Source organism: Rutilus rutilus, assembly GCF_951802725.1.
Source record: "Rutilus rutilus genome assembly, chromosome: 6".
Classification (NCBI taxonomy): Eukaryota; Metazoa; Chordata; class Actinopteri; order Cypriniformes; family Leuciscidae; genus Rutilus; species Rutilus rutilus.
The window spans coordinates 11,634,056-11,657,474 of NC_140214.1; the positions used below are offsets into that span (position 1 = coordinate 11,634,056).

Genomic DNA, 23,419 nt, shown 5'->3' on the forward strand with positions numbered 1-23,419 from the left:
GGGTAAACCATAATCGTGTTATATTACTTTAGAAATTGAATTAAAAGCATTTTTGTGTAGTTCATTTTTTATTTTCCTAAATCGTCCATGATTTTGCGGTTGTTGCTCGCGCGCTGGGCCAGTTGTTCGGCTCGCGCCATCTGCAGCACCTCGCGCAACAGGTGAAAAGTCAGATCCAGCGAGATTGGTGGATCCTCAGACCGGCGCTCGCGTTCCCCGAAGCTGTTCATGATCCCGTTACCGACACTACCGACCTTACCTCCTAACAGTCGGTGCGTGAGCTGCAGCTGAAGAGCCTCGGTGCGGGACGGGGTTCTCCGGTCGGGCGCGCGCGGGCTGTGAGCGGCGCTATCCAGTCTAGTGAAGTACTCCTCTCCCAAACGCATCAGAACCGGCAGCTGCGTGTCCGTGTGTCCGGGAGCGGACTCAGACAGCGAGACGAAGACCCAGAGAGACACCGCAGCGAGTAGTACGTGCAGCTTCATTGAGGGAAATTCCCAGGAATCTGAATAATACAGCAGGCAGTGGGCTACAATAGGCGATACAAACGTCCAGGATTTGGTATATATATATATATATATATATATATATATACACACACACACACATTCCTAATGTAAATAAAAAACTAAGACTTTACATGGCCTACCCATGTAGGCTACATGTTCCTAAAGTAGGCTATTGCTATAGACTAGTGAAAAGTATTGTATTTCACATTTTTCTATTTCATACAAAGCTTTTATTACAAGAAGTTAAGTTTGAGAATATATTTGGTATTTTTCTTTAATGACAGCATCACTTAAGATGAAAAACTGCAAAACTTGCAAAAAACTGATATGATGCATGTTCTCCAGCATAATAAATTGAGAATATTCCAAAGAGCATATTTTCAGCTTCAGTGAAAGAACGTCATGACTTTCGCACACTGTAAAAATGCTTTTTAATGTTTAATGTAGTAGGCTATTATTTATCACAGAGTAGCCTATAGTTTTAAGTCATAACGTTTCCCCCCTCAATTCTATAGCCTTCTTTGTTTTATTTTTAGCTTTAAAACAAATCTCAGATTTTTTATTTTGTAAGACTTTTGGACCCCAATGTGACTATAAGAAACTTCGATTCGATTTCATTATTTAAAAACAATAATTTTTGTTTATTAAATAAATGTAGCACATACATAGCCTACACTTATCAGAGTTATCATGTATGTCTTTTGTAGGCGTGTGTTGAGTTCATGCTCACCTCAGGTGTTCTCCGGATGTTTGAGAGAGCCTGCTGTCGGTGTAGCGCGAGCATCGCTGGGAGTTTATTTATATGACGCGAGATTATTTCGGAGATGGCAGTCACCAGAATGAGTAACGGAATAATTGGCTGCGGTTCAAGTAAGTAAAAAATGTAAATGCTTTTGGATTCCGTCCTGTGTTTACTACACTGTAGATTGACTGAAGAGGCAGTCTCCTGAGTTTACCGGGGCTTTCTTAATTCGTGTTAATGAATCAATCAGATTCAACCGCAGGTAATTGAGAGACTCTGCTGATGACGCTGAGGGAGGGCAGTTTACGCTTACGTCATTCTCAGAAATCTGACAAGTGTTTTTGGATTAGATTAGTTTAGTGTTTAATAAATAACTGCAAGAAATGGAATGGTTGCCCTTTATTTATATATAGTAATAATTTATATTATTCTGGTGTGTGTGATGTTGATCCAGGAACATGTGGTAGGCTACTTGGTGAAATCACGTTCACCGTGTGTGTGTGTGTGTGTGTGTGTGTGTATATATATATATATATATATATATATATATATATATATATATATATACAATTACTGACAGATTAATTAGCCTATCTCAAAGTGGAAAAAGTGTTCTGATAAAGTCAGTAAAACACAAACAGCTCCATACTGTACAGATCAACAAAATTAATTGAAGGTAATTGTTGTATAAAGCACCGGCAATTATAGGCTATATAGCCTAAAGGGAGACTGACGAAAAAGTACTTCATAATAGCCTACTTCATAAATGTCATAATTCATTTTGTTTTAAATGATTTAAGTCACACAGTGACAATATGCCCTGCTATTGTGTAAAAAATATATAGGGGTTGGATGGGGGAAGATGCCCCCCTTAAGAACAATGTGGATTTACTTTTAAATTGTAACATATTTAGATATAAGTTTAGCATGTGCAGGATGATGATGCATCAGCCAATGTGTTATTATAGGAAATAATTTGAAACATTTGCCAATTTAGTTGTAGCACAACATATTAAAATATAGCAGTCAAATATTAAAAGAGGGTTAAGATGGCCCCTAGTGGGGTAAGTTGTCTCCCTGGGGTAAGAAGCCCCCTGGATAAACTTTTATGTACAAATTACTTTTGATATCATTATTATTATTATTAATATTTATATCTTTTTAAAGTGTAATTTATGTAAAATACTAAAACTATTGTATTTCAAATGTTATTTTGACAATTTGGTTGATAATAATTGAATAATGGATGACAGACAAAACAGAATTCCAGTAAAAGAGATAAATCTGAAAGGTAAAATTATTCTACGAATTATATACAGGCATATGAATTGAAGATATGTCATAATAGCAACACTATGAATGCAATTGAATGATTTCACTCAACTAACCTATAGGTTTTAGTGAAAGCAAAGATGTCTGAAATGTAGGCTACATATAATTCATGGAAATACTGAATATAACCCCATTAATTACAATAATTATTACATTTTAAAATAACACTAACAGCTAACCACTTGGGTCCTTCTGTGCCAATTCTGGGGGAGGGTCATCTTACCCAAGGGTCTAATTTGATCTTTTTACTTCAAAATAAAAGCTATGACTTTTATTCCACAAATACTATTTCAGACACTTGCCAACACACACACACAGTCATGTTTCCGCCTCGAGCGCATACCTGTCAGCAGGTGGCGGACGTGTTTGCGGGCGCGCGCTAGAGCCTAGAGGGCACGAGCAGAAATCATGGCAGGCGTTGAGAGAGTCGCTCATCTGATGCGCCAGCTCGCGAGCGCGGCGTAAGTTTCAGTATTTCAATTCATTCCATTTCATCGTTAAGGTATTAAAGTGTGTTTTTAGTCTGTGCACATATTTCTATTTGTGTATAGGCTAAGCATGTTGTCTGTACTCAATGCCCTGAGAGTTGTAAACAAGCCCTTAAAGTGATAGTTCACCCCCCACCATAATTTAGTCTGACACACTCAAGTTGTTACAGAGCTGCATGACTTTTTTCTTATTTGGAAAATAAGAAGATATTAGGCAGAATGACAGCATTAGTCTACTTTTATTGCATTTTCTCTCTTTCGCCAGAATGGTTACTGAGTTGTCCTGGCAAGCACCTCCTTTTTGTTTTACACAGAATAAAGTAATATAGATTAGTATCTATTATCAGTAATATTTTTTTGCATTCCATATGTTTTATAGGTGCAGATGTCCCGCTCATTCTCAAGCGTATTCCCACACTTATAACCGAGGTAAGAAATTTCAGAGATTTTTCTCTGTCTGAATAAATTAACTATATAATATTTGAGTGTGTTTCATGTGTATTTTCTGCAGGTGAGGCTCATATATGTGAACGCAAAACAGACTACGCATTTGAAGTAAGCGCACAACATGCATGCATTTATTATTTAATTATGCATTGTGGAATATAGTTTTACCACGTTTTTTTTAATAGTGTGTTAAATAATTTGCACTTATTTATAGTGAAATACTTTTCTCTTAATGAATGTCTGTCAGGCCAGCGAAGATATGTCAGATTATAATTGCGAGCCTGTGAATATCCAGGAATAAAATCATAACATCATAGGTCTATAATAATAATAATAATAACGATAATAATATAATTTTTTATTGTTATTGTGGTTAATCATTAAATTTTTTGTTGGTCTGTTTCAGATGGCTTGTTCAAATATCAGATTTGGAGCAGGAGTTACCAGAGAAATTGGCATGGTAAAGGACTTTTTATTTTATGTTTATTTTTTTTACCCCAAAATTACAGTTGCATCATCATTTACTCACACTCAAGTTGCTAATGTATTTTTATGAACACCATTTGTAAGCATTGAACTGATTAGTTTTTTTTATAGCTCATCTTATTGCTCTCTCTCTTCACTTCATGTCAGTTCTGTTTTGGATTTGTCGGTCATTGGTTGTGCTGTTTTGGCTGATTTAATCAGGATTTGCAGAACATGGGAGCACATAACGTGTGTCTGATGACAGATAAAACCCTGTCTCAGTTGCCGCCGGTTGCAGCAGTGCTGGACTCATTGACAAAACATGGAGTCAAATACAAGATCTATGAGGATGTGCGAGTAGAACCAACCGACAAAAGGTTAAAAAAAAGTGAAAGAAAATGTGCTGATTTTTGTCCGTTTTTGCTGATGACGTTATAAGTGTTTCTGATTATAAACAGAACACAGAAGTGAGTGAAAGCAACTTCTCTTTCTCTTTTCAGCTTTAAAGCAGCGATTGATTTTGCCAAAAAAGGACATTTCGATGTGTATGTTGCTGTGGGCGGGGGCTCTGTGATTGACACCTGTAAAGCAGCCAATCTCTATGCATCTCATCCAGAGGCAGAATTTCTAGACTTTGTCAATGCCCCAATTGGAAAAGGAAAACCCATCACAGCCACACTGAAGCCGTTAATCGCTGGTACAAAGACATACACAAAGCCAAACTTAATATTACTTTTTTTCTTCCTTTCTGTCTCTCTCTCACGTTAATGGTGACCATTTAGCATGTGCATATAACTACAGATCACAGCTGAAGAGACCAAACATTGACCACAAACCAACCTTCTATTTGTTTTACAGTAGCACTGATGTGCTGATACATTACATGACATTGTTTTGTTTTTTTTATTTACATTTTGTGTGTCTGTATGTCTGTGCATGTGTTAGTTCCTACTACGGCTGGAACGGGGAGTGAAACCACAGGAGTGGCGATCTTTGACTTTGAGGACATGAAGGCCAAAACTGGTTCGCAGAAACATTTTACTCATTAACATTTCGTCTCTGTTCTCGGTATACTAGATACATAGTTCTGAAAGGTTGAGTATCGAGATTTAAGATGAGATATTGGTTAAATAGGTGTAATGATAGAGGTTGAGTTCTTTGTACTGTGTTTGTTGTGTGAGTTTAACACTTTAATGTGTGTGTCTTTTCAGGTATTGCAAATCGAGCGTTAAAGCCTACTTTAGGGATGGTGGATCCCCTACATACTCTTCACATGCCATCCAGAGTGGCAGCTAACAGTGGGTTTGACGTGCTCTGGTGTGTGTTTACATGTACACTTTATTTATTATTTACCATATTCAAACCAAGGCAATCACTTAAAGGGATAGTTCACCCAAAAATGAAAATTCTGTCATCATTTACTCACCCTCAAGTTGTTCCAAACCTGTATGAGTTTCTTTGTTCTGCTGAACACAAAGGAAGATATTTGGAAGAATGTTTGTAATCAAACAGATCTCGGTCCCCATTGACTTCCATAGTAGGAAAAAAATATACTATGGTAGTCAATGGGGACCGAGATCTGTTGGGTTACAAACATTCTTCCAAATATCTTCCTTTGTGTTCAGCAGAACAAAGAAACTCATACAGGTTTGGAACAACTTGAGGGTGAGTAAATGATGACAGAATTTTCATTTTTGGGTGAACTATCCCTTTAAAGATAAATTCCTTTAGTGTACAGCAAGAAAACGTAAGTATACTGACAAAAAGCACTGATTTGATAGTTTCTGGTTGTGCTCATTTTGTGCGATCCTGCTTTATTATATTCACATTTGGTACTTTTAATATTTTGAATAAAAGGAAATAACTTTTTTATATATTAACAAAATGTATTCATGTGACGACAAAGCTGAATCTTCAGTGTCACATGATCCTTCAGAAATCATTCTAATATGCTGATTTGGTGCTCAAGAAACACATTATTATCAATATAAAAAACAGTTTCTGTGGAAACAGTGCTAATTTTTTTTTTTTTTTTTTTTTTTTTTTTTTTACTTTTAAAAAGGTCTTTACTGTCACTTGATTAGTTTAACGCATCCTTGCTGAATAAAATCATTAGTTTCTTATGTCAAAAAATCGTATGTTTAGATTATGATATTTATTGTGTTTGGTTGAAATCTTTCTCTTTTTAGTCATGCATTAGAGTCATTCACTGCATTGCCGTATAACCTGAGAAGTCCCTGCCCACCCAACCCCATAAATCGTCCCGCTTACCAGGGCAGCAATCCAATCAGTGATGTCTGGGCAAGACACGCTCTCATGATCGTTGCCAAATACTTGAAACGGTATGTTGAGTGAGGTCATGTGATTATTTGTGGTTTATTGAACATTTGGGTACATCTTTTATTTTTATACATTTTAAAAAGATTATATTTAAATGTAATATTGTTAAGATATGAATACGTTTGTGTGTTGTAGGGCGGTGTGTGATGCCGGAGATGTGGAGGCTCGCACCAGTATGCACCTGGCCAGTGTGTTTGCCGGAATTGGCTTTGGCAATGCAGGAGTCCATTTATGGTAATTAAATAGAACTAACATTAAATTAACATCAAAAAGTGTTTATTCTGGCAGCATCGAATCACAACACAATTAAAAGACTGCTAATGGAATTGCTAGTGCTGCACTGCCATAATTTTCCATATTTGCACATATCAGAAGAGAGAGCACAGGTGGACTGAATTTATTGCTGTGAGAGTTTAAGGAAAGGCATAGAGATTTTGCAGCTGTACATTGATGTGCTTCCAATAGTTCTATTTTTCTATTGATATGTATTTGTGGAAATGATCTGATAATGCCTTTTTGATTTTTCTTTTTCTATGTTCAAGTCATGGAATGTCATATCCCATTGCCGGGAATGTTAAAACTCACAGGGCTAAAGGCTACAGTGTGGAACATCCTATAGTGGTAAATATAAACTGCTCTACATTCAAAAGTTTGGGGTCTGTACGATTCTTTTAAATACATTGATAAAGTGAGAGTAAAGACATTTATAATGTTACAAACTATTTCTATTTCAAATTGATGTTATTCTTTTGAATTTTCTGTTCTAAATAATGCTGAAAATATGTATGACTGTTTCCAAAATAAAAGGAAATAAGATACAATACAATACAATTAGGTAATAATAATAAATGTTTCTTGAGCACCAAATCAGAATGATTTCTGAAATTATGGCTGCTGAAAATTCAGTATTGCCATCATAAGAATTTTAAAATATATTAAAACGGAAAACGTTTAATTTGTAATAATATTTTAAAATGACTGTGTTTTTGATAAAATAAGTGCAACCTTGGTGACCATAAGAGACTTAAAAAACATTTAAAAAAATCATATTGACTCCAAACTGTTTAATGATAGTGTGTTTCTAGCCTAATACATGCAATTTCACAATTCTATATTCTGTAATACATAATAGTACTCATTCTAGTACTAACACTAGTACGTTTTTTGTTGTGTTTTTGTTCGTGGCGGATCCCCATTTCACGATATAGTTTAACTGTGCCTTTCTCTTTCAGCCTCACGGACTCTCTGTAGTTCTTACTTCACCTGCTGTTTTTGCCTTCACTGGAAAAATGTGTCCTGAGCGCCACCTGGAGGCAGCACAAATACTAGGTATCACACATTGAAGTCCAATCTAAAAAATTTCACATATTAACACTGTAAATTGACAGTAGCTTATGAAGATTAAAAATGTAACTTTCAGAAAAGTTCAAAAGTGTATTCATTTGGGTTGCTGTATTGGAAAGTGAAATGTTTATTGTGTAAAACGGATGCGAGGTGCATTGATTATGTGTAATTCACTGTAATTTGTGGATGATTTTATAGAAAATGCTGCTTTTGAGAGCTCTGTAAGATTTCATTGATGATGGATGGAGGTTTGTATTACAGATTGTGTATGTGTTTCATAAGGTACTGATTTGAGTAACATCAAAAAAGAGGATGCTGGCCGCGTGTTGGCGGACACTCTCAGGTCGTTTCTGTATGACCTAGAAGTGGAGGACGGCTTGTCTGCAATTGGCTACACTAAAGAAGACATTCCATCTTTGGTGAAGGGCACCATCCCTCAGGTCAACAAATCATGTCACATCCCTGTACTAAAGTGCTACAGATAATTTTTTTTGCTTAAAGCTGAAATTCTGCTACACCCAAAATCCCCCAACACCTAAAAATAAGAGAGAAATATGGCATCTTAAAGGGCTGAGCTCCTTCAGCTAAAGCGACTGTTCATTATTATTATTATTATTAGGTTACACTTTATTTTAAGGTGTCTGTGTTACAGTGTAATTATACATTTAAGTACTGAGTAATAATAATAATTAACTACTACATGTACTTCATTAGGATTAGGAGTTGGTTTAGGGTTAATTGCATGTAATTATGCATAATTTATAGTTATTACTACATGTAACGTGTAACAAGGACACTGTAAAATAGTGTTACAGGCGCACAAACACACACACACACACACACACACACACACACACACACACACACACATATATATATATATATATATATATATATATATATACTGTATATATAAAGACCTCCAATGCAAAAGCCTCTAAAAGCCACCTATGTCAAAAATGAGATAATAATATTGAGTGAATGCTCTCCGCACATAGTATACATTCATCAAATACTTTCATTTCTGACTCACTAAATCCCAGCCTCAGTTTATTCAGAAATGCCGGTACTTTAGGTAGAAACCTATACATAGGAGCCTGATAAAAATGTTAATATTAAAGAAAAACGTTAGACGGACTTATAGGCTTTTGCATCTAAAGTCTTCATATACAGTACATTACATTAATATGAGATCAACAGGAAGTCCACCAATTGTCCCTCCCACATTAAATTGTATGAAGCAAAATGATGCAATGTACAACTGCATCATTAATGCCTATTTTAATGGCCTTGCAATTTTAGCATCATAACAAAGTATTTTAAATACATTATATGGTTTATATAAAAATAAACCTGGCTTAAAGTGCCACACTCCAAGGCATATAACATTATGCTAGTTATTTTCATAATTAAGTAAATAAAATAATTATATTATTTCATGTGTTAAAACTATCTCATGAATAATTTACTGAGTTTGTTTTTGTGTATTTTTCACAGGAGCGGGTAACTAAACTGTCTCCTCGAGCTCACACTGAGGAAGATCTGACCGGTCTGTTTGCTGCATCTATGAAGCTCTACTGAGCTCATGAAGGACATTTTAACACGTTGATGGTGTTCGCAGAAGCACAGCCTCAGATTAGCTGTGCTGATTTCATTATGTAAGCAGAGACACTGATCTGAACAAATTGACCTCTCTTTGAACTTTAATCCTTTCACAGAAATGTCACTGTCTTGAGCAAGAAGGATTTAAAGTTTTGAATTACAGGACTCACAATCAGATACTATATGCTGTACACCAATCTAAAAATGACACATACTCTTGTGTTTCATATGTTGTCAACTTATTTAAACGTAATCATCATAGTAATCTCATTTAAACCACCCTGTATACACACACAGTACTGAGACTCTCCATTCACTGTACTCTTAAGGCTGATTTGTTATCCAGAGTGATTTAGGCAGGTTGGATTAAATAAATCTAATCTAAGAATCAGGATTAGACTTTCAATTGCATTTGTTTTTTTGGTTGAGTTGTTTTTTGTTTGTTTTTGTTTTCCTGAATGGCCATGCAGCAAATCTGAAAGAATTCACAGAAATTCTGAAAATGAAATTCTGAAATATCAATGCATGCAATAAAATGCAAATGCATTAATACTTTTTGATGATCAGGGCTGTTTCTTGGCATATATGCAAACTAGGCAGTTGCCCAGGGGGCACCAGTTAGCGCCTCAAATGGCCTCAACACCCCATTAACGTAAAAAAAAATATATAGTTTTAACTTAAAAAAGGAAGTATTCGTGCTGCCTTAAAATTTTAAGTTTAGTCAACTTGAAATGTGAAAATTGTACTAAGTGACAACTTGGATATTTGAGTTGACTGAACTTAAAAATTTAAGATAGAACAACACTTTTTTTAAGTAAAAAAAAAAATTGTTTACAGTGTGTTAACATAACTACTTTTTAGCCTAAATTCACCATTTAAGCAGCTGAATATTAGCATAAAAAATAAATTGTTTTTAAAATGTTATTAGAAAGTCGTTGATCAGATATCCAAATATTTTGTGTATATTAAGATTGTTAACATAACTACTTTTTAGCCTAAATTCACCATTTAAGCAGCTGAATATTAGCATAAAAAAAATAGTTTTTAAAATGTTATTAGAAAGTCGTTGATCAGATATCCAAATATTTTGTGTATATTAAGATTGTATAGGCCTATTAAAAAAATGTATGGTGGCAACAGTGTTGAAAAACATTTTAAACATTTTAAAAAACAGTTGTCCAGAAAACCTACCTCATTTTCGACTGCATCAGTCACCATTTCAAGGAAAAAGTTATTAGATTACAGCAATGAATTACTTGGTGAGGAATTGCAACTTGAAGTCTCTAAGTAAACTGGGAAATTTACAACCAGTGTGTTTAGATTTGGATACTGTGTGCACTCGAAACCTGTGAAAATGTATTGCTATCTAACAACGCTCTATATATAGGGTGAATTCCGGTTGATCGGGACACATTTTCCCAGTCATCTCAGATCTCCTTTGGGGATCCAAAATGGTCAGAAATAGCCCAGCTGATGAATGTGGGCCTAGAACTCAGTATTTCACTAATATTATGCCACTGATTGAAACTGAGCTAAAAAAAAATCCCCAAAAACTGTATTTAATGCATTGTACAGATTATTGCTTGAAAGATAATGAAATCAGAATACCTGTTCAAATATTTCTTACTGTATTACAGGCTAATAACATTGAAAGTTATTTGTTTTGTTGAATGACTGGGTATAGAATGTGAACTGTGGTGTCATGTTAAAGGTTTGAGTGAGTTACTGTAAGTGCAGAGAGCTGACTTTTCGAAGCGTGTGATTGGCTGATCAAAGCCGTGACTTGCAGCATTTAATCAACTGAAGTGGAACAGATTTAAATAGATTTAAGAGTGCTAAAGCTTCCTAGAAAAGCACCTAACCAAGATCTCCTAATGTGTGTGCGTCTTTAAGAGAGTATTTAAAGAGAGGAGAAGGTTTAGCAATAGCAGTGATTCTGAATGAATCGATAAAGTATCTCAGCTCTTCTTACACTGTAGGTACATTCAGAGTTTGTGTGTTGTCTGACTTCATCATGCAGCAAATCTACACGCAGAGCCATGAAGAGTTTGAAGTGTTCACAACTGTGCTGTCTCCTCAAGGTTAGTCATCTTTTCATGCTCTCTTTTTTATCATTTCTGTTAAATGTACAATTATAATTACAGCAAAATGATTCAATCTTACAGTTTGTCGAAAGAGAGTGATATTCAAGCACGAAGGAGAAGTGGTACACGTTTTCTCATCTTAGCTGCTTTTCAGTTTTCTCATGCTGATTTGATACAGCAGTTTTTAAGATGGTGAAATCAAATGATGTTTTTTGTGTTAGATGGTTGTGGCAGCAGACTACAGTGCAGACTGTGATGAAGAGGTGTGTGTCCGTGCTGGTGAGGTCGTGTTGCTGCTGTATCAAGAGAACGCTGACTGGTGTTACATCCGACTTCAGAACGGAAAGGAGGGATACCTGCCTACAGTCTGCTTTACTCCGGTATTCATGCACACAAAACTCATTCAGTGCACAAATTATGCACTACATGGCCTTCAGTACACCTGTGTGTGCTCGTTGAGCATTTAATTTCAAAACCATGGGTGTTTCTTGTGAAAAAGAAGTACTTTTTAAAAGAGTTCACTGATTAAAAGCGCAAACTGAATGTAGTGTTTTAGGACACTTAATTGCATGTTATTTACAATTTAATGAAAATGTATTATAACTTACATTTATATAAATTTATATTAATGCATTTAGTTGAATTTAAGAGTGCTTTTTTGATCCTCTTAAGTAGGACTTAAGTACATCTTTATTTGTAATTTCATAGTTATTTTATTGTCTTGGAAATATGCTTAAAGTTTACTGCCGAATGTAATGACGAGCATTTATGGTACACTAAAATACACTTTAATGTCAGTTTTGTATATCATGCATTTAAATATATTTGTGCTTTTGTAATGAAGTAGTTGCAATTCAGTACATTTAAAATAAATACATTTTTAATATGATATAGAATAATGCTACAGTGCTTTATTATGTTAGTCAACAACATAAGTGTGCTTTTTAAAAGCTTATATATATAAATGAATAATATTAAAATGCAATTATTTAAAATGTATTTTAAAGTAAAACTTATTTTGAAATGATCACAAAAGGCACTTTTTAAATGTGTTCTTAAAGGGATAGTTCACCCAAAAATCATTAATTACTCATCCTCATGTTGTTCCAAACCTGCAAGACTTTCATTGATCTTTGGAACACAAATGAAGATATTTGTGATGAAATCTGAGAGCTTTGTGTCCCTCAGTTGACTGCCACGCAACTGATACTTTGAGCTTCAAAAAGTTCATAAAGAGATCGTAAAACTAATCCATATGAATTTGAGCGGTTTAGTCCAAATATTCTGAAGAGACTCGATCACTTTATATGGTGAACAGATTGAATTTAGGCTTTTATTCACATATAAACATTTATGAATGAACATGAACAGAAGCTCAACTGTATGCTTGACGCACAAAAACAAACCTCATGCAGAAGCTCAAACGTGTTGCGTAACACGAGAAGGAACCTGATTGGTTCTCTCACGTCAAGCGAACATGCTTGTGCTTCCGTTTACCACAACTGATGTGTGAGCTGATGAATGTTTATATCTGAATTAAAGCCTAAATTCAATCTGTTCACCATATAAAGTGGTCGAGTCTCTTCAGAAAATTCAAGACTAAACCACTCAATTCATATTGATTAGTTTTACGATCTCCTTATGAATTTTTTGAAGCGTCAAAGTGGTAGTTGTGTAGCTGTCTATGGATGTAAAGAAATCTCTCTGATTTTATTAAAAAATCTTAATTTGTGTTCCAAAGATGATCGAAGGTCTTATGGGTTTGGAACAACATGAGGGTAATTAATGACAGAGTTTTCATTTTTGAGCGAACTAACCCTTTAAGTGTGTTAAGAAACACTCATTAAAGTGTACGCTTAAGTGGCCTTTTACTTCATTAATATATTATATGCAAGTACATTTTAAAAATGTATACTTCTAAGATTTGAAGTACACTACTTGTACATTAACAAGTGGTTAATAGGGAGATGCTCCCATTGTTGCTATAAAATCTGCTTCTAGAAAGGCTTTCTATTTCCAGAAATTACTTTTGCAAACTGAGATGGCCTAAGTTCAAAAAAGAACTGTGATGCTTGATGCTTGAAGCAACATTAAAAACAAACTAGTAACCTACAATTGATATTTCCTATTGGCACACTTAAGCTATCATATAAAAGCATCTAATGTGCCTAAGATGTTTGAACAGTACTGTATGTTTATGTGTGTGCAGAAGCAGGAGCCACTGAGGCCCATCGTGACTCAGGAGCCGGAGAGCTGCGTGCAGGAGTCGTCTAATAATCGTAATGGCTGCGCAGGGTGAGAGCTTGTGATGTTTTGTAACTCTGATTTGTTTTTGTTGTACTGTGGGATCATTGGTGTTTGTATCCCTAGAGGGCGCTCTCTGAAACTGCTGCGGCGGGCGTCTCTGTCAGGAGTGCCGGGTTCACCTCGATTACTTAAGAGACTGCTCTCTCGTCGACGTAGTGACGGACATGCAATCCGTTCGATCGGCTCCATAAATCCAGCATTTAATCCTGACTGATGCATCCACCCTCAGAGCTCCACTTTTCCCTTTTAAATGGGTCACACAGAGCAGCAGAAACTAGGACAGCATGACACTAAAAGTTCAGTCCGTACGCAGCTCCTTTGTGGAGGAGAAAAACGGAAGTTCGGTGTCCTGGTTAGGGGTTGGGGCCTCAGTAACTTGCCAACTTGTGGAATTGAATCTGCTTCTGGTATCAGGAGACTTTGCTAGGTTTCTGCCCCACATGTAAATAAATACTATATGTAAATAATGTGGTTTTGATTAAAAAGACATTTGAATGTCATTACACTGCAGTTTTAATGGAAAAATCACACCATTCGCTTAAGAATATATTTGTTTGAATATATGTATTTGTTTTGTCTAATAATGCACAAAGACTACAATGATTTAGATAGTTACAGTGTTTAAATGTGAAATGTGTCTGTATGTATACAGTATTTTAAAATGCTACTGCAGATGTAGGCCTATCACATTATCTATAAAAAATTCATCAACAGGAATGTACTTGCGACAGAGGTATTATAGGGCGAATGTACAACATTTCGATTTTCATTTAAACACTTTTTTTTGTACGAGTCATTCAATTTAATGTGGGTAGGGGTCAACACACTGACTGATTGTGTTCTTCATATGGATAATACAAAAAAAACCCTCAAATTGATATGTGGAACTGGAAGTTTAAGTTTTGTTGTTTGTAATAATGGATTGCTGCCCTTTGCTTTAATTTTGGAGAATTCACTTGGAATAAAATAATCATATAATAACCACTGGAGCACTATTGATTTCCCTGCAATGACATCTTAATTGAGGAACAACTAAAAGATATGAAATAGTCACTACAGTTTTAATTTACCCTGGTATGATTATTGTTAATTGATGAAGTTTACCCTTGTTGCTGTTGAATTTTTATGGGCTATTTAGCATTTTTTTTGTGTGTGTGTAGGACGTTGGCACACAGCTCTGATTGCTGCAAAATTTCCTGAAATGAAAAGTAATTTTGTAAGTCGCAGTCTGACTATAATCATTATCACTTCAGACATAACGAGTACAAAAGTATATCAACACTAATTAGGTAATGCGTTACACTTAGGCTCAATTTGTGAATGCATTAGGTATGAGCAAACAATTTTTTACAGCATTTATAAATCTAAGTTAATTTGACTAAACGCACTATTGTTTAATTTTGTTCACAGTACATTAATGTTAATTTTTACAACCTTAAAAACGTATTAGTATACACTACTGTTCAACTTCAAACGTTTGGGATCAGTAAGAAATTAATACTTTTATCCAGCAAGCAGGATTCATAACTGGAAGTAAAAACATGTTACAAAAGATTTATAATGTCAAATAAATGCTGTTCTTTTGAACTTTCTGTTCATCAAAGAATTTTATTAACAAAAATGTTAACTGTTTTCTGCAGTGATAAAAATAAATGTTTCTTGAGCACCAAATCAGCATATGAAGGATCATGCGACACTGAAGAGTGATGCTAAAATTTAACAATAAATAAATGATATTTTAAGCTATATTTTAATTTGTAATAATAGCATAATATTATTTGAACAGCAGTGTGTAGAATTTAAAATAAACCAAGATGAAAAGTATCATTCATTGTTATTTTATGTTAGTATACAGTAACATTCAGTGTTAACATACAGAACCCTAGTAGTTAGGCTAAGTGTTACCACTAATTAAAATAGATGTGGTCCATTTGTGACCTATTAGAGATAACTAAAAACACCACTAGCTTTGTGTGAGAAAGTGATTCAGAAACAGTGACCACATCGTTTCATACAGATGGAATAACTTTATTGTTGTTAAGCTGAAAAGTAATCAAGCATGCAAACAGCAGATTCAGCTGTTGTAGAAACATCCAACTGTTTTATTGAAAAACAGAGGAGAAACAATCCAGAAGGAAAAAAACAAACAAAACAGATTCAATATCTGTACAGATGAAAGTATAATACAATATATACCACTATTGTACACTGGAATACAATATATCAGGAGGGCAGCAGTCACAGAGAAACAACCTGCGCTTGAGTCTGTTACGTGAAGCAGTAAAACATCTCTTTGTGCTGCTCTTCTTTACACCAACAATATCAATTATTTTCAAGAGCTAATAAACACGCCCACACAGAAAAGTGCTCTGGTATAAATGCTGCCGACTTAACAAAAAAAAAAAATCTTTTAAAATGCAAAAGCTCATCAGGGCCTCTAACAACATCATGCTTCACTTGGCCTTTGACCAAAGTCAGGCCTCGTTCCAATACTCCAGTTTATCCTTCTCGGATCCTCTGTCATACGGCACCATTGGGAGAAGTGTCACGCACAAACACTGCAGATCAGAGCTGGGGAGGGTAGAAGACTCGTTAAGGCTGTTAATAACAGGTTTGATCACCTGTGTTTTTTTGGCAACATCGTGTTAAATGCAACAGCTCAGCAAAGTTTCAATAGATATAAACGGAGGTCAACAATCTCTAGGATTTTCCATCTGCTTTTATGTTCTACCCAGTGACCGAAGCACAAAAATCAAGAGCTCTAGTAATCAGTTTTACTGTCATTTATTTTTGGTTTATCTGAATCAGTTGCCAAGGTGACAAGAAAATCTGTTTAGAATTTTTTTCTGAACTCAAACCGTCCTTGACACACATTGCCCTATACTTCAGCATTTTATTATGGCCTAACACAGCTTATAACAATATTACCACAGCGCTGAAATCAGAATATCCTGAAAGTATCACCAACTCTGCTACTTTCCATTTGGATTTAGCCGAAATCTACATTACATTCCGATACTAAGTAAACCTGTTGGAATTGTCTTGTACTGAACAGTGTTCGAAGAAGAAAGGACATGCAAAAGGGCACAACAAAACCAAATAATGAGCCTGAACGACTCTGGGCAACACTGTCAAGAGTTCAAAGGCCAATCGGAGATTTCAGAACAGAAACTTGCTCTCAGATCTACGGATACTCCATGCTGACCTGCTGAGAGAGGTTTCTGAGCTCTAAGTTTGTAGTGGGACGTTTAAGTGAATGTGAAATGCTGCTAGAACTCTTTTCCAGGCTTTTACCCACGTAGTGTTCTTTGGATAGACAGCAATGCATTGTGGGTAATACAGGGTAGAGAAGTGCAAAAGATGACTACATCACTGAGCTGACACCTGGTTTGTTCCACCGGCCACTACTAAGTGCACACAGGGCTGACGTTTAAACTCAGTGAGACAGTTTCAAATTTGATTGTGAAGAATTAGGTTGTAATTATGTTGATAACAGAGCCGTGAATCCAGCAATGAGGGTCAAAGTGCACTTTGATTATATAAGTACTATGCATCTGCATACAAGCAAAGCTCAAGGGCGATCGGATAATTCAACCAAAAATTTAAATTCGGTCATAATTTACTCACCCTCATGCCATTCTGACATACTTTCTTCTGTGAAATTTTAGTTTTGCTTTGTCCATACTAAGAAAGCCAATAGGGTCCAATGTTCATTATATGCACAAAAACGGTTCAAAATATCTTCTTTTGTGTTCCACAGAAGAAAGAAAGTCGTACAGGTTTGGAACGACATGAGGCGAGTAAAGGAATAACAGAATTTTCACTTTTAGTTGATCTCTTGCAATAAATTAGTGTGTGCACCATGTATATATTTTAAGTGGATGAAAGCCAACACTCGCTACCCTAAATAATCACTTCAAATTTCACATCTTAAGACTTTGAGAATATAAGGAATGCGTTTTGCACTAAAAAGACACTTACGTTAGTAAATCGGCTGCACCCTTATATTAGTCGGATCACAGTGTGTGTGTGTGTGTATGTGTGTTATGCCAGGAAGCTCACTCTGCTGTAAGGGTAATGAAGCATCAGGATTGGTCCATGGGCTCAAAGGTGCTGGGAGGCTCCGCCCCATGACTCTCCATCTCCTCCTGTTTGTCAGGAGTCTCTTCTTCCTCCCCATCATGCCTAGGTGTTGCATGCTGGCGCAAGTGTTTGTCCATGGACGCCTGTATGTTTGAGACCATCTCCTGGAGGCGCTGCCGCTGGGCCTCGATCACGGCGGGCTCCAGCCCCATGCCGCGGCCCTCCCGTAAAGTGAGCATGCCCGGGGCCACGCGCACCAAATCCTCCCCTGACAACGTTAACCCTTCGTCGCGAACGCTGCTGCTGAGATCCACACCGCTGCTGTGTTGCCGCCTGATTGGTGGGTGTTCAGGAGGGGCGGAACCCAAGGAGTGACCTTTGCCCTGGAAGGCAGTGACGTTCTGCTCTTTCTTGCGCACCGCACCACCGGCGCCCAATCGCAGGCTGTGGGCGGGGCTTCCCTCGTGGCTACGGGAGGCTGCGTCTGAGCGGAGTTGGGAAAGGGCCTCCTGGACGAGCTCCTCCACGTCAGGGCCCACTGGAAAATGACCGGCTGTGTCCACACACAGCTCCAAACGCTCCTCTGATGAATTGAACACAAACGTCTTACCCGACAAGTGGGGCAGTGTGCAGTGCTTCCCGTCCAACAGACCTTAACACAGAAATTGAGAATATTAGTATATTCATACGAAAAAACAAAACATACATTGATATTACAAACCTTCTAAATTATGATATTACACACCTTCTAAATTGATAGCTACTTTTGCTACATGATTGCTTCATTGATACTCGCTTTTTTTAATACTATAAATATTATATTGCAATTTTTGCACAAATGTTATTTATTTGCACAATTACAAACAATTTAAGAATTTTTTTTTTATTCAGTTTAATTTGACAAATGTTTGCCATATCCTTAGATACGATAACAATATGTATCACAAAATACACATTTTTGTGGAACAATATAATAAAACACAACACAACAACACAAAAAAGTTATAAAAAAGTATTGAAATATGTTTTTGACTTAGTAGGCCTATCACACATTTGTACAAAATAAATAAATAAAAAATTATATATAAATACAATTTTATTTTTTTTAAATAAGAAATATTTCAGATTCTGAGCTATTTCTAGGTCACTAATCAAATTAAATAAATTTGTGACAATGATCATGTGAACGGTTAGATGTTCTAGAATCTGATGAAGCACAATATGCATCTCTCAGCCAGAGGCAGAAAAACAAAGATCTGAGTTAACAGAGGGTCAAGTTCCACATCACAAACCATGAAAATGATTCTGTATATTTAGAAAAATAGAACCAGTTTTGATAAGAACCATTTCTCAAATCCCATCCTATTGACAATATTGCTTTTGCAAATACTTGTGGTAATATTCTGTCTCATGCCAATAAAGCACAGTTTGGAATTTTATAAACTGAATTGAAACTGTGTGTGAGAAAGAGGAAAAAATAACAGACTACCCATGTCTTTCTTCACAATATTGTAGAAGACTCCTCCTTGCTGGAACAGGTGAGGCAGTTTCTTAGCATAGGACCAGACATCTTCACCTGAAAGAAAGAGGAAGAGACAAGACATCAAATCAACAGATTCAGGTCTCACATACAAGGTTTAGGCAGAACTGATGAAAGAGAGCAGAATCTCAAATTACAGAAGAAGAATTCTGATATTACAGCGATAAGTTTGAGTCAAAGAGACAAAAAGCACACATACTTAAGTACATAAAAGAGCTCATGTAGACGCTGATTCTAGTATGAGACAGTCAATCGTACTGTAATTTCAAAAAGCATATCACTTACAGAAGGGTGTTTCTTACCCATGAGTGCTGCCAGGAGACAGAGTGATGACATCTCAAGGTCAATGTTGTCCTGAAGTTCCCTGCTACTGGTGCGACTGAGGTGTGTGTCAGAGTGAGTGTGAGTTTGTGGTGCGTGAGTGTGGGTCTGGGTCTGGGTCACGGGAGTATCGGGTGAGCTCTCTTTCAGCGCTTCCACAGAGATGCGGTCGCCATGCTGGAGTGCCACTGGCTGGTTCTGGTCCTCAGGACGGGGTGGGGGCAGCTCTCGAGGGGGGAAGCCGTGTCGGATGCACAACTGTCCGGACGACAAGTTGAAGACCTGGATGATGGAGTTCTGGAGATCACTGTAGGTGGTGTGCGGTTGCAGCGTGAGCATGGCTTGCCGGCCATCGCTGGTTGTTACACGTATCTTCTTCTCTCCGCTGGTGGGTGGCACTTTGGTGGGCGTGGGAGGAGCAGAGGATGATGAAGATGAAGGAGATGAGGGGCGAGGATCCTGCTGGCGCACGCGGTCTGTGCTGCGGCGCTGGGAGAGGGCTGCCTGCTCGCTGATGCTGTGCTGCAAGACCCTCTCAGTTTTGCTCATCACCAGCTCCTCTTTATGCAGGGTTTTGCCCTTCTGTCCCGTCAGGATGATTTTAGTTGGAGGACGTGAGGCCGATTCACTCCCGTGTTCCCCGTCCTGCGCGTGAGCACCTTCGATGGCAACCGGATTGTACTCGTCTTGGCTCCGCTTGGCGGTGTGATGCAAAATGGTGTTCACAACTTTTTGGACTAGGATCTCGCTGCCAAACTCACCGGGGAAGTGCTTCGTGACGAGTCGCATCGTCACGTCGTAAACGTTGCTGTTGAGCGTCTGATCCGTTTCGTACTGGAACCAGTAAACGGTCTCTCGCACCACACGGCCGGCCCACTCCAGAGTGATGGGGAAGGCTTCGGGAAGATTTTCATACTCCTTCCCCTCCCAGAAGTGCTTGAACCCACAGCCGCACTTCCCACCCTGCGAGCGAGTGTTGGTACGGTCTCCGTCCAAATAGACTACAGAGCCGTCGCCACGAACGCGTCGCACCGAGGTCCCGTGACACCAGGTGCAGGCCGCGAGCGAACTGAGTTTGTAGTCAGGCACGAGCACATCTTTTTCTGGGTTATAGGAACAGACCAAACTATTCAAAGGAAAGCTGTAGTTCTTGTCCGCTCGCAGCGTCCCATGAGTCGACTTGGCCAAGTTGTAGAGTTTCCCTCCCGGGATGAGCCACTCCGCTGGCACGTGGAGTTCAGAAAGGGCATTGCAGACAAGGCAGCGGTGGAGACGGCCCTCCTGAACGGATTTCTTCGCCGCTTCTGTGACCTCCTCCGGCTGCACGCCGATCACTCCAGTGCGTCGATATATGTACTGGTGGACGTCGGCGACAAGAGCGGGGTGGATACCGTGCTTGTCCATGAAGACGTCCTCCATTGCGCCGACGAGCCGCAGCAGGTACTTATCCTGCAGGCTCCGGTCTCCCCCGATCACACAGCTTCCACTGGAGTCCAAACTCACGTATTTGCGAATCAGCTCTTGAGGAACACCCCAAGCTTTCGGGAGCAGCGCAGCAGGTAAACGGGGCAAAGCTACGCCCTTGATGCCCACTAGGGGCAGATAGTGATTTCTGCCAGAGCTGCTCCAGGCGATGCAGATGGGTTTGTTCAGAGTGCCATCTTTTCCTCTGCAATGCTCCTCTGGAACCAAGCCCGGCAAGAAGGTGGCGGAGTAATCGCCCGAGCTGCGCATGCCGCTCAGTGAGTCCAATAGGATTATGGGTCTGTGCAGTACATTTGCCAGGCCGAATATGTGGATGTTCCGCAGCCCCAAAGGAACGCCTTCTGGAGGGATAAACAACGGGTCACACTCGTTAATGATGTCTTCCCATTCTGCTGCATCTATAAAGTCCTGGAAAAGAGCTTTGTAGCGAACAAGGTACTGACTGAAATTGAGTTTTAGGTTCTCTCGAAGGGCATGCCAGAACAGCTCACGTCCAACTAACGCCCTGGACACGGCGTGGACCAGGCAGTGTCCGTCTCCATCCACATGCACGGGAATAAGACACTCTCTATTCAAGTTTGCTTTCTTGATCTCCTCCAAAGTGTCATGCAGGTAGATCAGGCTCCCTGACCGATCCCGTCCATACCCAACGGTGGACACATGCTCTTGCTCGATGAGAAATGCACGGTCCCCAAGAAGTGAGCAGTCAAAGATGTCTCCCTGGTTCATTTCCTTCAAGAGTTTGGCAGTGCCTGTCTGTTTGTCCATGCCATAGCGGGTGAGGATGGGTGACAGCAGCTTGCAGTGATAGTTGGACAGTCCCATCACTTTCACCAGCTCTGAGCCCTTTTTAGGAGGGCCTGGCACACCCAGCAAAGCATTTCTCAGTAAATTATGAAGCACTACATCTGGGTCAGTCACTTCCTCCACATTCGCGAGATTCTTCTGCTCGTGTCTCTGGCCGCACTCAGTGCACTCGATGCTCATGGAGGTGTGTGCGGGGAAGAAGAGCTTCGCCTGGCACTGCGGGTCCGGGCACATCCCGCATAAAATGCGCCTGTCCTTCTGCTTTGAGCCCGGAATCAACGACATAGTCCAATCTGATATCTCTTCTGACGCAGCGGTTTACAAAAGCATCGCTGTCTAATCAGTGACGGTCAATAGAAAATTATGTCACCTCACGCAGTTTCTGTTTTCCAGTAACAAACACAACACGGAAGCAGATCTGTAACACAGCGTGACCCTGTGGGGAGCACAAAGCATGCTGGGAATTGTTGTTCACAATCGTCACAGGTCTAGAGGTCTTGCAACGACATTATTTAAAAAAAAAAGAATAAGTAAAAGGCATTCTAATATTTTTTTTTAAATGATTGAGTTGTCTTTTATTTATTAAGTGCCCTAGGGCTGGGACGTAGCATACGATATACGACCATAGACGAATACGACGAAGATATTATAAAACTGACTTTAACAAAACTACAATATCCACAATACAAAGAAGGCCAAAGGTTGTGTTGTGTTTATTGAGTTCAGCAGTCTTTATATGGGCGTGAGAATAAACTGCAGTTGTTTTAGAAATAACAGGATCAATGTAATAATCATAGATTGTTTATTTCTCTTTCTCTGTAACAAACGAATGCTTAAAGTTCACTGGCTGAAGAATTAAAAATAATGTTGAGATATATAGGCCATGTCAAATTATAATAATTTATTATGATGTGATCGAATATTTAAGCATTTTCACAATACGGTTTTTTTTTTTAACAACAGTAATGAGAAACCAAAGAAAATAGTAAAAATTCTAGTAATAAATAGCTTTAAAGAAGTTGGTAGTTTGAAATAGTAATTTTCATTACAGAACGCTATGAAACCTAATACATAATTTTCCATGCAGAGGAATGTTCATAAGAATGTCACCTTTGAATATAATTTTCATGTTGTACGTAGCCTAACAATCATTAATTCGTACGAATTATGCAAAAAGTGTTCATAAGTAGCCTAAACAAAACAGTACAATAAAGAGCGAGCTATAAAATGAGTCTTCAATATTAGTTGGTCAGTTTATCATCAATTCAAAAGTTTAAAATGTAATTTTCATTAGGGTACAGAACGCCATAACATAATTAACATTACATAAATCATAATACATAATGTGGAGGAAATGTTAATTACTTTTAGAGAAAAAAAAAACTCATCCATGAAGAGTGAGTTTATTAGAAATCCACATAGTTAATATAAAGTATACGTGAGATTTTCTTTTTTCTTTTTTTTTTTACAGAAATGACACACACACACACACACACACACACACACACACACACGAAACGGTA

At 38.0% G+C, this 23,419-nt stretch overlaps 4 protein-coding genes across 9 annotated transcripts; 2 read left to right on the top strand and 2 right to left on the bottom strand.

Moving 5' to 3' along the window:
• Positions 1–50: 50 nt before the first annotated feature.
• crha (corticotropin releasing hormone a) lies at positions 51–1,373 on the bottom strand. Its single transcript, XM_084410780.1, has 2 exons — positions 1,240–1,373; positions 51–505 (listed from the first exon to the last, which is right to left on the bottom strand). Exon 2 carries the CDS (start codon positions 483–485, stop codon positions 69–71), a length of 417 nt encoding a protein of 138 aa, XP_084266906.1. The 5' UTR covers positions 486–505; positions 1,240–1,373; the 3' UTR covers positions 51–68.
• Positions 331–9,918, top strand: adhfe1 (alcohol dehydrogenase iron containing 1). Of its 3 annotated transcripts, none has more exons than XM_084410733.1 (14): positions 331–469; positions 3,451–3,500; positions 3,583–3,626; positions 3,925–3,978; positions 4,206–4,360; positions 4,484–4,680; positions 4,929–5,006; positions 5,195–5,300; positions 6,173–6,325; positions 6,459–6,557; positions 6,866–6,944; positions 7,556–7,652; positions 7,950–8,107; positions 9,165–9,918. In XM_084410733.1, exons 4-14 carry the CDS (start codon positions 3,925–3,927, stop codon positions 9,246–9,248), a joined length of 1,260 nt encoding a protein of 419 aa, XP_084266859.1. In that variant the 5' UTR covers positions 331–469; positions 3,451–3,500; positions 3,583–3,626; the 3' UTR covers positions 9,249–9,918. The 3 variants fall into 3 exon arrangements, with proteins under 3 accessions (XP_084266859.1, XP_084266858.1, XP_084266857.1); XM_084410732.1 differs by lacking the exon at positions 331–469 and adding an exon at positions 1,226–1,379; XM_084410731.1 differs by lacking the exon at positions 331–469 and adding an exon at positions 2,912–3,044.
• Positions 9,919–10,912: 994 nt separating this feature from the next.
• LOC311291629 (uncharacterized protein) lies at positions 10,913–15,328 on the top strand. Its single transcript, XM_084410779.1, has 5 exons — positions 10,913–11,350; positions 11,435–11,475; positions 11,575–11,733; positions 13,563–13,648; positions 13,724–15,328. The coding sequence occupies exons 1-5, from the start codon at positions 11,284–11,286 to the stop codon at positions 13,872–13,874; spliced, it is 504 nt and encodes a 167-aa protein (XP_084266905.1). The 5' UTR covers positions 10,913–11,283; the 3' UTR covers positions 13,875–15,328.
• Positions 15,329–15,605: 277 nt separating this feature from the next.
• On the bottom strand, positions 15,606–22,380 carry vcpip1 (valosin containing protein (p97)/p47 complex interacting protein 1). Of its 4 annotated transcripts, none has more exons than XM_084410643.1 (4): positions 19,586–22,331; positions 19,230–19,319; positions 17,723–18,395; positions 15,606–16,231 (listed from the first exon to the last, which is right to left on the bottom strand). In XM_084410643.1, the coding sequence occupies exons 1-3, from the start codon at positions 22,179–22,181 to the stop codon at positions 17,746–17,748; spliced, it is 3,336 nt and encodes a 1,111-aa protein (XP_084266769.1). In that variant the 5' UTR covers positions 22,182–22,331; the 3' UTR covers positions 15,606–16,231; positions 17,723–17,745. The 4 variants fall into 4 exon arrangements, with proteins under 4 accessions (XP_084266769.1, XP_084266771.1, XP_084266768.1 ...); XM_084410645.1 differs by having other exon boundaries at positions 15,612–16,231; positions 19,233–19,319; positions 19,586–22,380; XM_084410642.1 differs by having other exon boundaries at positions 15,627–18,395.
• Between the last annotated feature and the right edge of the window lie 1,039 nt (positions 22,381–23,419).